Consider the following 15,144-nt stretch of genomic DNA (forward strand, 5'->3'; position numbering starts at 1 on the left):
GTATTTTACCTGGACCATCACAGCTATTTCATTACTATGACTAGTATTTGCTATTTGTTGGTTCTGATCCATTTCCTAGCAGGACAAGCATGGGCTGCAGAATGTTTTGGTTTTGTCATGGTATGGCTACTTGGCTGTCTTTTTCTTTAATAAAAGGTTGATGTTTACGGATGTTAGAGAAGCTCCTTAGTTCCTTGGAGATTCTGTTCCACATTCTCTGACCAACTCTCAAGGAAAGTGAACCTCCTATGTAAATGAGCTTTACGCTTACACTGAAGAGTTTTTTGAGCCACAAGGATACAGTTATTAGCTGGTCTATTCTAGAGCTTTAAAGCATCTGGAAAACTGGGACTGAAATGCTATCTCAATTCAAAATCCTATTGGAAACTAGTATCAAAAGGGGAGAACAGATGCGATATGCCTACAATAACCTGCTTTTTCTGAAGAGATGCATTTCAACATCATGCCTTGCTGTTCTGCATTATTGTTGTCAACTGTGTCCACAAAAGCATGAATAGCTGAGGACAGTGTGGGACCTCCTACCTAACCATATCACCTACCTCCTGGCTTCTCAAAGTTATGGGAAAGCTTTAACTCTTGTACACTATACATCTTTAACAGTGACACTGCATGCTGAATAATATATGTGTATCCATTATGCCTAAGTCTATGAACATTACTCTTCAAATTCATTCTACATTCACAAAAAATGAAACACCAACATCCTGCCCCTTACAGTTCTTTAGTACCTAGCCAAAATTCAATCTACTTTTGACATAATTATCTAACTTCACGTAAACCATCATCTTTTATATTCCTTTAGCTGTAAACGTTAATACTTGCATATCCTTACAAGTTAGTTACATATGCCTGCCAGTCACTACAGATTTCTTGAAATCAGAATACATAGGATGTAACATGTTTCTACCTACCAAGATACATGGATGAATGCCAGGAGTACTCGATTCAATATACGGCTTGCATAATCTTACCTTAGACGGAAGGCATTCCTGCCTCTGAAAGATCAGAGTACATAGATACTGTTTCTATAACTTAGAGTATTTGAACTGGGTAATTCCCAACCAGCACTGCTGTTTGATTTTGTTTCAAAAGCATTATCTTATTTTTATCAATTCTTTCCCTTTTGGATTACAACATTCTTTCATGAAATTTCTTCCATAAATTACTGATTTTATCCAGTACAATAAAATTCACAAAAATCTCTTACTGACTATGAAAGTGATGGCCATACAGGCCCCAGGCACAAAAACACTGAAATGTGCAACTACCCAAGGATGAACAACTATTTTTCACGTCTGGTTAAATCCAGGGTACATAGCTTTATTTATGCTGGATGAATATATACATTAACACGATCATATTTGGCTTTACTAGTCCAGTGTATATGAATTCTTTTTTACTTTAATGGCAAATACACAATAACTCAAATAAGTGAACAAATGATTATTTAGGACCATCTATACAATTGTTACAGATAGAAATCAGCAATTTGACATTTTTTCCATCTAGTAGTGTAAATAAGACTTTTCCAGGTTCTCTTTCTGAAAGCAAACTGTAAGCAGTCCTGCACATACTAAAATCTTTTTTTTTAAAAGGGCGGAGCAGGAAGAATGTGACAAGATACAGCGCTACTCTACTCTGCAACTAGCAGTCAGCTGCAGATTCATAATATTAACAGTGTACACACAAACTCCATTCATATCAATAATTCCAAGTACTGCTCTCTACACTATATTAGGTAGCATGGGTACATAGGGGTTTTATTTTTTATTGATATACGTGTGTTCGAATTCATTATGCTCAATTCTTGTGGTGCCCATCAAAACAATGGTTGCTTAAAATGCGTTTCCAATATGTTGCGATGATGTGCTTAATCACAGTGCTGATGAGTGCGATGTAAAGAAAACCAAGATAAAGTTATGGTTAAACACAAAAAATTCAGTATCATATTCACTACAAACCAAAAGCCATAATTATCAATTTATTTTACAATTTACCTTCATACTAAAAAAGAGGTGGCTCACAGATAGGTATCAGCACCTTGGAAATCTGAAGTTTTTCAATCCACCAACACAGTACAACTATTGTTATGTTAATTTCTTGTAAAACTTGACCTTATCCTCCAGTTCCATACAAGTTTTAAGATAGCTAACCCCACAAACTTCTCTTCTTTGAACCTGCTCAATTTTGTTCAAGGTAGTTTTTAAGAATACTTCATATGGACAGAATATCTACTTACACAAGAGCATTTTACTTTTTTGAAATGCCACAGCAGTGTATTGGGTTATGATTATCAACAATTTCACCAAAAACAAGAGGGTTTCTTTTTACTAGAAAATTTGTTGACAGGAAGAGCGAAGAACTCCTGAACCTGAACTTTGGGAACTTCAGCATCTCACTAAACTGTACTTTGGGAACATACGAACAGCTTTAGGAAGACATTCAACTGAGCATTTTTCATAGGTCAATTTTGGGGCTGAAACAGTAATTGGAAGATTTTGTCCAAAGCTGGAAATCCTGGTGGCTTTTGTACTCTCCCAGAAGTCTATGCTTTGGCATCCAGAAGCATTCCTTCAATGGATACTCTCTGGAGGCCAAGAAGGAAGAACAGCACTATCACATACATTAGGATACCAAGACCTGCAGAAGTGAAGTTAGCTACAAGTCTTTAAGTCCTTTGTCCTTTTAGTTGTATATAGAGGGAAAAAAGGCAAGAGAACAATGTCATATCAGAAACCCAAATCAAGATATTTAACCTTACTGTCATCCGTTTTGCTTGTTTAAATAGTATGGGAGGATATAGCGACTGATAAAGGTTACATTCAAAAGAATGCTGACTCAGTTAATTAAGCATTGACTGAGGCTTAAGAAAGGATGAAGTCAAACAACTTATGTATAAAACTCATTTGGATGAAAAGTAATGGTAATTTCAGCATAGCTGGTTTCTAATGGGTAAGAAGTGCAGCATAAACCAAATACAGTTGCAAAGGTCATGTTGCTACATGGTCTAGATTCCCTCTGAAATTCAGATTCCCCAGGTGAAGTGATTAAGTTCTTCAATAATGTGGAACTGGAGAAATCCTATCTTCAGTATTAAGCCACAATGATGAGTTTTCTGAATTGGCTGAGGATTTCATGGCTATTACTGTAAGCAAAAATTAAGTTTAAGTGCCATCAGTTCACCTGGACTCAAATCTGGATCCAGTGTTTGGGTTAGTGAAAGATGAAATGTTCTTTCTAACTGGTAGAGAGAGTGAAGAAACGTTGGTGCTTTGCTAGAGAATCAGCTTAGTACTGACTCCAAGGAGAAATGAGAGGGGGTAGGGCAGACTGTATTTCGCTTTCTGGGAAGTATTCATGGAGCCTACACTTTGAAAAGGCTCGATAATGATTATATACTCTTTTATTAACGTTATGGAATATGTCAACTCAGATTGGAATCTTGGATGTTACCTTTATTGATACAGACAGAGGACAAGATAGATGTGTACCTTATAGACTAAATGAGTAAGATGCATCTCTACTTTGCCTTCCACATGACTAAGAAAACACAGCTAACTCTCTTTCAATCTAGTTACGGCCCAGGAGACAGACGCTTAAAAAAAAAAGTGAAAAAACCCCCAAAACTGCTCCTCACAAAGAATAGACTGATACCAGATTTTCACAGATCAAGAATTTTGTCAAGTCACTTGCAGATTTTCAAAGAAATAGATGCTGCTTCCTGTTGATGGATTCAACTCTTGTTTTTTCCCCTGAAAGAGATTCTAGAGGGTAACTTATTTACCTCCAACTTTAATATGTGAATGCTGCAAAATTTCCTGTTACACCTCTTGTTCAATGTTTACTGGGCCATTTAGGAGGGCTAGTGAAGAAGTAGGGCCCAATGCAAGTTCAGTACAACTAGAACTTTGGCAAGGATGAAAATATATGTTGGTAGAGATTCAATCCAGATAAAACTGAGGTGGTAATGATGCATTGTTTCCTTCAACTTGTTTCTACAACACTTATAGGTATTATTTGGGAGTTGAAAGCCTGGATATCAGTCATTTGTTCCTCACGTGCAACATGGACATTGTTCTAGAATTACATTTATTTGAAGAGGATTCTACCACTAGTATGAAAAGAAAGGGCTACAACCTTTTCTCTCATACACACACACACGTGTGTGTAATAATCCAAACCAGGCCTGTCAATTAAATCTGTTAACATGCCTGATTAACGCAAGAACCAATTAATGCATTAATTGTGCACATGGTTTTGGAACCCACATCCAAGCTTCACACTGAGATGCTGCATGCAGGTGTGCAGCCACAGCATGCATGTGGCCAGGAATGCAGTCCAATGGCATGTAGAACAATGCCCAGCAGGTAAGCCTGTGGAAGAGAAGGGGAAGGGCGGGGGGGAGAGGGGGAAGATTGAAGCTCCCACAGTGAGGGAGGGAGTGGGGCAGGGGCTGTGGTGAATGGGACCCCAGGGCCAAGGCGGGTCATGGGAGCCATGGATGGCTCATCCAGGGGCACAGGGTAGGCAGGGCTCCCTGCCATTGCGTGCACCCTGAGGCATGGGGGGGGCATGTGCCCCCTGGATTTGTGTACAGGGCAGAGGCAAGCTCGGACCTGGCACTACCTTTGAGAACTTGGTGCCCTGTTACCTTTGCCTTGGGACCCATGTGACACCATGTTGTGCCTTCTGCCGCTAAGTGAGAAGGGGGTGCAGCATAGCCAGCATGCGATTCCTGGGGCAAAGGCAGCAGGGTGCAGTCCCAGTCCAGTGGGAAGCCCACCTCTGCCCCGTGCACAAATCAAAGGGGCACATGCCCCCTATGCCTCCCTGGGGTGAGGGGGGGTGCACCAGCAGGGAGCTATCTCCTCCCCTTCCCCCGCCATAGCTCTGTCCTGCTCCCTGCCCTGAGGTCCTATGCACCCCAGCCCCTGCCCCACACCCTCCCTCACCATAGGGGCCTCCATCTGCCCTCCCTTCCTTTCCCCCCCAATCGTATCCCTTCCCCTCCACAGACTTACCTGCTGAGTGCTGCTCTACATGCCACCCAGCTGCATTCTTGTAGGGTTACAATATTTCCAGTTTCAAAAAAAGAAGATACTGGAGGGAGGGGGGGAGGGGGAGAAGACAGTGATATGCTTGTGCCCTACCCCTGCCCCTCACTCCCAAGTCACAGCCCCCTCCCCCCCAGCACTACTGCTGTCCCTCACTCCTAACCTATAGTACCCTGCATCCTGCCAAGGCATATGGAGGTCTCCCCGAGCTCCAGACCCCTTGCAGGGACCCTCCTCTCCCCAAGCTCCAACCCCCCCCCACACACACACACCCACAGCCCCCACACCTTTCCAAATTCCACCCCGACACACACCCTACACTCACTCCCCAACTATACAAAGTACCTGCATAATTTTGCATCATTTTGAGTTTTTAGCTGTGCCATTAAACTTACGATTAATTATAACTATTTTTTTCTTAAATCGCACAACTAATCATGATTAAATGTTTTAATCATTTGACAGACAGCCCTAATCCAGACCTGTCACTTAGAGATGAAACTACTGCAATATATAGAGGGACAACTCCTGACAGGACTTTTATCTGTGAAAGCTCCTCAATTTATTGCCCTGTCAACCTAATAAAGAGCTCAAATTAACTAAATAGGTTTTACAAAACCCATAGTTTTTTGTTTTGGTTTGTTTTTGTTTTTTTACTGGAAAGGCTGAGGGTTACAGCAGTGGATCCCAACCTTTTTAGGCTGCGACCCTAAACCCAGGTTGCAACCCTCGCCTCCCCACCGCAAAACACACTCATGCCCAGCGGCGCCAGCAGAGCCCAAGTCAGGCCAGGATCACAGAGGGCAGTGGCAGCAAGACCTATGCAGACCATGTGCTGGGAAAGCCCCAAAGGGGGGAGGGGTGGAGTGAGGGGCAGACCCCCGTGACCCTGATTTGGGTCATGTCCCGATGTTGGGAGCCACTGGTTTACAGGATAAAGAGAAGTCTTGAAGAATTGAGAACCTGGAAAACTGTTACACACCATACAGCAGGGCTGAGCTGCAGGTTATGCACAGCTATTTTTTTTCCTTTGTTATTAAAACTGCACCTGTTACAATCAATTACTTCATCATGCTACCAAAAGCACCTGGGATAGGTACCCTTATTATGATTTCAATCATTATATAACTTCTACATTTAAATCAAATAAAAATAAATGACAATATAGTAGGTCTAATCCATACAATCCAGTGAGATTAAGATGACATGACATCCTAACAGCATGTTGTGGGAATACCAAACACCACTTTGTTAACCTGCTTAGAAGTAATTAGAAAGTCATGCTTAAAAAACGGCATTCTATCCTAGTTGGTCAAAGTCAGTGAAGTACTATGCCTAAAATGGACTGCAGCCAAACTTTCCATTCTTTCTTATCATAAATATACTCTTTTAGTCATAAAACTTCCTCCAACTCAACTTATAAATAACTGCAAGAATTGTCTGGATTTCCTCTGCTACTCAAGATTTTTTTGGAATGTGTTACTGCTTTTAGTGCAATTAAAGCACATATTTTAATAACAAACAAGACAAACAAAGTGTGTACAGATGTATCAACTTCTCACAGGGCTCAGCAGTTTTACTGCATACCTACTAACTAGTAGGACCAATATCAAGGACAGATCGTAACATGAGCTCCTTACCGGAATCCAACTTCAGCATTAACCTCAAGATAACTAAACCTACTGTCTGTTTAGTAGGTGCTGGAAGAAGCAGAGAAGTTACTTAATTACCAGACTTACCTGACTTCCCACACTTTTACTCTTTTCTCCACTCTTTCATTCAAACTGATCACATCTTAAAATAAAAAAACCCAAACAGTTTTCCTCTTTATCACTATTAGCAAAAAAAAAAAAAAAAAAAAAAGATGCTTCTTGCTGACTACTGTAACTCCTCCTAGGCCTTTCTATATCTGGCTGGCCCCACAAAATATACCAGCTGCCTCTTGAACTGGTTTACCATTACATGTCTCCTGAAACAATGCATGGTTTTCCCTCTATTTTCATACTAAAGGTAAAAAGTTAAAGTTTAAAGTTCTGCATGGTACATCTCCACCTACATTCCTATTCCCCTTAACACCACTTCTTGGTTCCTAATCCATTCCTTCTCAAAACCTCCTTTTGTGTTCTCCTACTCTCAGGATCATATCCCTATCAAAGCACCCTTCCAGCAAGTCTATGTAGTAGCTGGTAATACTATCCTATATTGTACTTTGCCAGCTCCTATTAGAATTTAAAATTCTGAGTCAAGAAGCTTAATAAAGATCCAGTGGCACAGCCAGAAAGCTATAAAAACAAATCTAGATTAATTTAAGGCCTTGTACCAAATGATAAACTCCAGTACCTGCTATTCAACTAAGAAAAGCCAGACAGAAACCTGCACAAATGTCAATAACCATTTAAGATATCTTTGGCACTTGGTTCTTCGCACTTGGTTCTTCACAAGCTAGTGTTAAACATTTTGCTGTTCTGGAAAACAGAACAATCCAGACCCATGAACAGAGACTCGTATCATGATTAAGTAGTATGCAGCACACTGGATAATGCCAGTAACTTCCTTTTCCTAATGAAAATGTTTTGATTCCAAAAGTAAATACAGTTACCATCTGTGAATTGTAGAAAGATATTAAAAATCTTAAAAAAGGAAAAAAAAACTTGAAAGTCATAAAAAGGATACATTGCAAAAGCCAAAACAAGCAGACACCAAACTATGCTGATATTCATTTCCTGTGAAGGCTTCATCAAACTGTAATAGGCTTCAGTTACCAGATATACCACCGTGGCTGCAACTGTGAAATCCACCAACCACTGATATTCAGGAAAATAATGCAATGCTGAAAAACAAAGGATTTTCAAGAAGTAGAAAGCACAAATGACCTTTTTGAGACAAGCAATGACAAAGCTGACATAATTTGCGCTTAACATATAAAGCATACTTAGAATGCTGTATTCACAACAGCTGCTACTACTTGTATATCCTGGACTTATCTGGACATCAAGTAGCAGCAGCTGCAAAAATCTCTCTTCTACATTTGGTAAGAGGTACACTTCTTTTAAAATGCATCATATCTTCATTCATGTCCCCATTGTGATGAGATCAGGTAAATGTAGCACAAAATATACAAGACTAGCTTGTGAAATCTATTCAGACAATTAATTTTAAAATGTGGAATTTAGTATTCTGTTAAGTATTTTACATGCTATTTATTTAGAGGAATTTTTTTTTTTAACCCAAACTTCCTGATATGAACTGGCTTCCTAATTCTTTCTTCATTTCACAGCAAAGGTCTAAACACAGTTTGTCTTAAATTTTGTAATCTTCTGAGAATGTAAACTATTTAACATATTATATTGAAAAATATACAATACAATACAACTGGGGACCTACCCAAGTCTGAGTGAGACATAATTTTTCATGGCCCACTTGCAGTATACCGAGATTTCACAGTATTTCATGGAGGCCCTGTCCTTTGCCGCTAATTGGCAGATGGGCCCAGCGGCCCTGCCCTTTGCTGCTTAGGGAGCAGAGGGGGAATGTGGCTAATACCAGATTTCTCAGAAATTGCGGATAATACTGTTTTTTGTGGTTTCTGTGAAACCATGATTTAGGTAGGTCCCTAAATGCAATACATAGATTATAGTCTTACAAAGAATAAATCAAAGATTTGTTTTTCAGGATTCCAATTCCTTCTTTGGTTTGCTGAACAAATTGTGAAAATTCTGTAACATGAAAGTATTTAACTAGGCACAGGTATATATACACAACAGCCCGGACAGTTCAAATGGCTTGAGAGGAAACAGCTTTTTTTGTTGTGAATCCTAGAAACGGCTCAAAGATCTGATGAAGACCACAACATGCACTTAGTAAACTAAGACCTTCCCATTCTTTTCACATTTTATTTGGTAAACCAAACACTAACCCTGAGCATTTATCTCAGGGAACAGATCAAGCTAGCAAGTGAAAATTGAACTGGTTACTATCAAGATATTTCAATGCAAATCTCAGTTAAATACTTCATTTAGAATAGCAGTACTTTTTCTTTTATAGATACAATCTTGGGTCCACAAGTATCAACAGCAGTCTAAATGTTGCCTTTAAAACAAAAAATTGCTTTACTGCTGGTAAAACTTCAATAATAATGAATCTTATTGTTTTAAACAAACAGTATTTAACAAAATTTGAAAATTCTTTCCTTGCTCATATGCTACTTTCAGAAGTGTACCTATATTTGAAATGAGGCATTTTACGTTCCCGTAGGGGTTACATTAAGTTAACGACTCAACTGGGGTGCCTTGAGATATTTTCAACGGTGCCATAGTTAGAAAGCTACAAAAAATTGGGATTCATTTAATGCCTTGTACCAAATACTAAACTATAGTACAGTGGTGGGGAAAATACAGCCTGTGGGCTGGATCTGGCCCATAGAGGGGCCTTGTCCAGCCAGCGATGGGTCCTTTGGTCCCACCTGGCTGAAGCACTGCTTGGTCATGGCATATCCTGCTGCACCCCCGGGCATGCAGCAGGGCTGGAGCAGATTCACAGCTGGGCTGCCTTACTAGGCAGACAGCTCCTTTTGGCTGCCGCTGTCCCCAGCCCCGCAGTAGCAGCAGGGACCAGCATGTACAGCCCCAACCCCATGCCTGCTCCAGGCTCAACCATCTGGCCTGAGTAGTGGCAGCATGGGACAGAAACAGCTGCTCAGTGTGGAGCAAAAGTGGCCCCTCCCCCCCGCTGACATTTTCAGGTGCAGCTGCACAGAGCCCATATGGGGCTGCCCTGCATCTCTGATGTGTCACCGCCACCTCTGGGCTGCCCCGTGGATCAGCAGTAGCAGAGCAGACACAGGGCAGTCCCGTACAGGCTTTGGGCGGCTGCACCGGGAAGCACTGGCAGCAGGAAAGGGAGGGGCTGCTTTTGCCCCACACCAAGCAGCAGTTTCTTTCCTGTGCAGCTCTCTCCGCCACCTAGTTTTTCACTATTGCCCAAGTTACCAGTACAGAGCTAGCTCAAATACTTAAAAGTATTGAATATATACACAACATGCCACACAATGTTAGCACAGTTCAGTGTGCAACCATGATTCACAAGATAAACCCAGAAATTCTGACCTGTTAATAGTCTTTCTGAGGTCTCTACAAAAGAAGAAATGCTCTATTTTTTCCTGTAGTGAAAAAGTGAGTGAAAACTAAGAGCTAGCATTTTCCAAAGGTTACCTCTGGGTCTAGAAAGGTTGAGAACCACTGCATTAAGTTGTATGGAAGATCTTCTCAGCCCAACATAGGTGTATTTATAAATCTTGGCTGTATCACAGTTTGGACATATAATTCAATATGGGAAATAAAAGTATTTCCTATATTTCCCATAGGGAAATAAAAATATAGAAATTAACAGTCCTTCCTCTAAGTTTTGCCTAATAAGCCCCAAACCTTTGAAATACATGCAGCTGTTTCCTTCTGTAACATCTTTGTTTGGTTCATAAACATTTCAGTTTAAACTTCTCAGACAGATATATGAAATTATATGTTTCTATGCTGTAATGCACTTAGTGTTTTATGAAATATTTTTCTATACCTGTCAACTGACACTAGGGCTAGAAGGGACCTCAGAAGATCGAGTCCAGGCCCCCGCCTGAAGGGCAGGAAGTCAGCTGGGATCATAAGTTCCCAGCAAGATAAGCATCCAGTTTACTCTTGAAGGTGTTCAATGTAGGCACTTGAACCACCTCTGATGGCAGGCTATTCCACACCTCGGGGGCTCAGACAGTAAAGAAATACTTCTTTATGTCCAGCCTGAAATGGTCTTGCAATAGTTTATAACTGTTCAACCTCGTCATCCCTTGGGGCACTCTGGTGAACAAACACAGGGGTACTGTGGTCACCCCGATAAACTTATAGGTGGCCATCAGATCACCCCTGAGCCGGCGCTTTTCCAGGCTAAAGAGTCCCATGGCTCTCAGCCTGTTGTCGTAAGGTGTGTTTTCCTGACCTCTGATCATGTGCGTGGCTCTTCTCTGGACTCTCTCAAACTTCTGCACATCCTTTATGAATTGTGGAGCCTAAAACTGGACACAGTACTCCAGCTGCGGCCTTACCAAGGCCGAGTACAATGGGAGAATGACATCCTGGGATCTACCCGAGAAGCATCTATGGATGCAAGCCAGCATTTTGCTCGCTTTACTAGCCACAGCATCACATTGAAGGCTCATGTTCATCTTGTGGTCAGTCATGACCCCCAAGTCCCTTTCATCCATAGTGCTAGCCAGTGTAGCACTGTTAAGCCTATAAGCATGCTGCAGGCTTTTCCTCTCAAGTTGGAGAACCTTGCATTTTTCAGTGTTAAACACCATCAGGTTCTCGTCCACCCATTTGCTGAACCTGTTCAGGTCAACCTGGATTGCCCTCCTGTCTTCTGGTGTGGATGCTCTGCCCCAAAGTACGGTGTCAACAGCGAACTTGGCCAATCCGCTTCTGACTCCCATGTCCACATCATTAATGAAGATACTGAACAATATGGGTCCAAGGACAGAGCCTTGGGGGACCCCACTGGTCACTTCCGTCAATTACCACCATCTGGGTCCGACTGCAGAGCCAATTCCCCAGCCAGCGGATCGTGGGGGCCCAAGGCCACAATTGGCTAGTTTTGCCAAGAGGTTATCATGGGATACCAGATTGAAGGCTTTTTTGAAGTCAAGATATATGACATCAATCTCTTCTCCCTTGTCCAGGTGACAGGTCACCTGGTCACAGAAGGTAATGAGATTGGTCAAGCAAGACCTACCCGCAACAAACCCGTGCTGGCTATCCCTCAGGATGTTGGTGTCAGACAGTCCATTAAGGATGGCCTCTTTAATAAACTTTTCTAAGACCTTCCCGGGATAGAAGTCAAGCTGATGGGCCTATAGCTTGCCGGATCCACTCACCTCCCTTTCTTGAAGATAGGTACCACACTGGCCTTCTTCCACTCTTCGGGCACTATACCAGAGCACCAGGAGTTTTCAAAGATCTGTGCCAGAGGCTGCGCTATGATGCTTGCCAGCTCCTTGAGTACCCCGGGGCACAGATTGTCAGGGCCAGCTGACATGAAGGTATCCAGCCTCTCAAGGTGTTCCTTCACCAGGTCAGCGTTGATGTAGGGCTGGGGATCTCCCTCACCCAGACCTGCCTGTCCCGTAGTGGGCATGGGCGTCCCATGGGACTGATGAAAGTACCCATTTAATAGGTTGGCTTTTTCCTGGGCGTCAGTTGTCCCATCTGGTTCAGCAGGGGTCCAATGCTGCCTTTGCTTTTCCTCCGGCTCCCCACATATCTGAAAAAGGACTTTTTATTGTCCTTGATGCTCGAAGCTAGTTGGAGTTCAGTTGCAGCCTTGGCTTTCCTGGTTTGCTCCCTGCAGGACCAGACCAGTGCAGAATATTCGTCCTTGGAGGTGAATCCCATCCTCCATCCTTTGTAGGCCTTTTTTAGCCTCAGGAAGAGCCCCTGGAGAGCCTGGGGGGTGGGGGGAAGACTGCTTTGCCCTCTTGCTGCCTTTCCTCTGAGATGGAATCAAATTAGCTTGTGCATTGAGGATTGCTCCATTGAGGAGCAACCACTCTTCCTGAATTCCCCTCCCCCTGGGGTTGTGGTCCTTTAGGGCCTCACTGACAAGCCTCCTGAGCTTGTCAAAGCCAGCTTTCCTGAAGTCAAGGACTTTCGTGTTGCTGACTGACTTGCTAGCTTTACGGAGGATGGTGAAGGTGATCAGCTCATGGTCACTGTCACCCAGCTTCCCATAGATCACGGATGATATTTCACATGCCTATTTTAATCTAGGAGGATATTTCATATGCCTATTTTCAAATATGTACATAATCCTAGCCTTCAGATATCCTGTTGCAGTATCAGATGTGCTTCATGCTGGATTTTAGCTCTGCATTCTTTTCTGCAATACCACTATTTAGATGTCTCTTATAGAGCAAGAGATGTCATCTTAAATTCTTGCTTTTTGGCTCAGTTTTTCTTTATGAATTATTTTTTATTCTCTCCTCCATAAAAAACATAAAAGTATATATCACAAATGTACATGAAATGGAAAAAACAACACTGCATAATTGAAGAATATATTATGACACACAAAAACCAACTGTAGTCTTTTCCTTACCTAAAGTGTCCACTTCTGTAACAGATTTCGTTTCCAGATGAAGATCAATATCCTTTGGAATGGTTAGGGGCTTGCTTTCAATGTGACCATTGTATTTCCTGTTAAAAAAGAAAAGAAAAAAGTGTGTGCGCATATAATATGTGCAACAATATTATAACAGCTAAATATCTAGAGGAAGCTTTTAAAATGCCTATGATGCACATTTTTCACATGAAGACTTAATTCTCCATATAAAATGTATATCTGAGCTTAAGTTGGCATGTATGAATAATTATTATTAACTCTATCTTGTCAGAGTTTGAAATACCATTGTGGCTATGCACATAACTCTAAAAAACACAAAAACACCCAAGTAAATTTAAGCCAAAAATTTAAGGGTAAGGCTCAGACCCGGAGGCTGACAGAATGCGGCATTAAAATCATACTTCACAGATTCATAGATTGTAGTGTCCGAAGGGACCACAAAGGAACATCCTGTCCAACCACCTGCTCCTGGCAAGAAAGAGGACTGAGGTCAGATGACCCCAGCCAGGTGTCTATCAAGCCTCCTCTTGAAGACGTCCAAGTTAGGTGATAGTACCACCTCTCTTGGAAGCCCATTCCAGATTCTGGCCACCCTTACTGTAAAAAATTTCTTTCTAATGTCTAATCTGGATCTACTCTCCACTAGTTTGCACCCATTATTCCTAGTTACTCGTAGGAGTGCTCTGGTAAATAGTGCATCTCCAATTCTCTGTTGTCCTCCCTTGATAAACTTATAGGCAGCTACAAGGTCTTCCCTCATACGTCTCTTATGAAGGCTGAAGAGATACAGATCCCTCAACCTCCCCTCATAGGGTCTTTCACAGCGACCACTAATCACGTGAGTGGTCCTCCTCTGAACCCTCTCCAGATTCTCCGTGTCCCTCTTGAAGTACGGCGCCCAAAACTGGACACAGTACTCCACCTGCAGACTGACCAGTGCCGCATAGAGGGGGAGCATCACCTCCCTCGATGTGTTGGTCATGCATCTGTTAATGCACAACAAGGTGCAATTGGCTTTGTTGATAGCTTTGTTACACTGCCGGCTCATGTTCATCTTGGAGTCAAATATGACTCCAAGATCCCTCACCATTAGATAGCAATTTCATGTTTTAAGTAACAGAGTAATATTTACAGAAATTAACGAGCAATTATCCAGCTTTGAAGATAACTGGAACTGCTGGCAGAGAGACTGGGTCAGCAGCACAGGATGAGAGAGAAACAAAACAGTTAATTGCTACAATCTATTAATGTAAACAGATGTAAACAAGCACTGACAGAGACTAGAAGTTCTATGGGGTTTTCTGGCCTTATAAATTATTATAGCCCACGTTAGCAGGTTTAGAAGATACAGTTCAGATGACAGTATAAATGTCTTGCAGAACAGATCTGTTCTCCTGTTAACAACTATATAAAGATAAGCTTAAAAACACCCCCCATCCCACCAAAAAAAACTATAAAATGTGACTAAGTCGCATCTGCTTATTTTTAATAAGCAAAATTTATCACTAACATCTCTGAGGGAAACAAACTAAATTCTTTCCTACCCTACCAGCAAGATTAATCTAATCTTTTCAGACTTAAGGCACCCAGGATGGACTTGAGGCACTGCTCAGAAAAATATCAGCTCATCGTTTTCTTTTTTTTTTTTTTACTACAGAAAAATAAGAGCAGTTTTTCTGTTGCAAAGAACTAAGACAAATCAGAACTATGGATTTCTATTTGAAATGTCTTGGTTTATCTTGTGACTCTGTTGTAAACCTAATAGGCATCCCACAGCACCCTTGAAAAGATCTCAAGGGTTGACACTGGTTGAGAATCCCTGGTTTAAGCTCTATCCATATTCTGCTCACGTGTGCCATCTCAGAGACATTAACACAAACGCAACAAGGACAGAACAGGTTCTGGTCAC

General features: G+C 41.7%; 1 protein-coding gene across 2 annotated transcripts in view; it reads right to left on the minus strand.

Annotated features, from left to right (window-relative positions):
• Positions 1–15,144, minus strand: part of TMEM161B (transmembrane protein 161B) — a 69,276-nt gene that overhangs the window by 25,175 nt on the left and 28,957 nt on the right. For both annotated transcript variants that reach the window (XM_090038226.1, XM_090038225.1), the window contains 2 exons: positions 13,212–13,309; positions 7,749–7,905 (listed from right to left, as the gene is read on the minus strand). In XM_090038226.1, the coding sequence (XP_089894352.1) occupies positions 7,749–7,905; positions 13,212–13,309 (255 nt within the window). The remainder of the gene's footprint in view (positions 1–7,748; positions 7,906–13,211; positions 13,310–15,144) is intronic.

The sequence above is a fragment of the Crocodylus siamensis genome, chromosome 3 (assembly GCF_052110815.1).
Source record: "Crocodylus siamensis isolate JL-2025a chromosome 3, ASM5211081v1, whole genome shotgun sequence".
NCBI lineage: Eukaryota > Metazoa > Chordata > Crocodylia > Crocodylidae > Crocodylus > Crocodylus siamensis.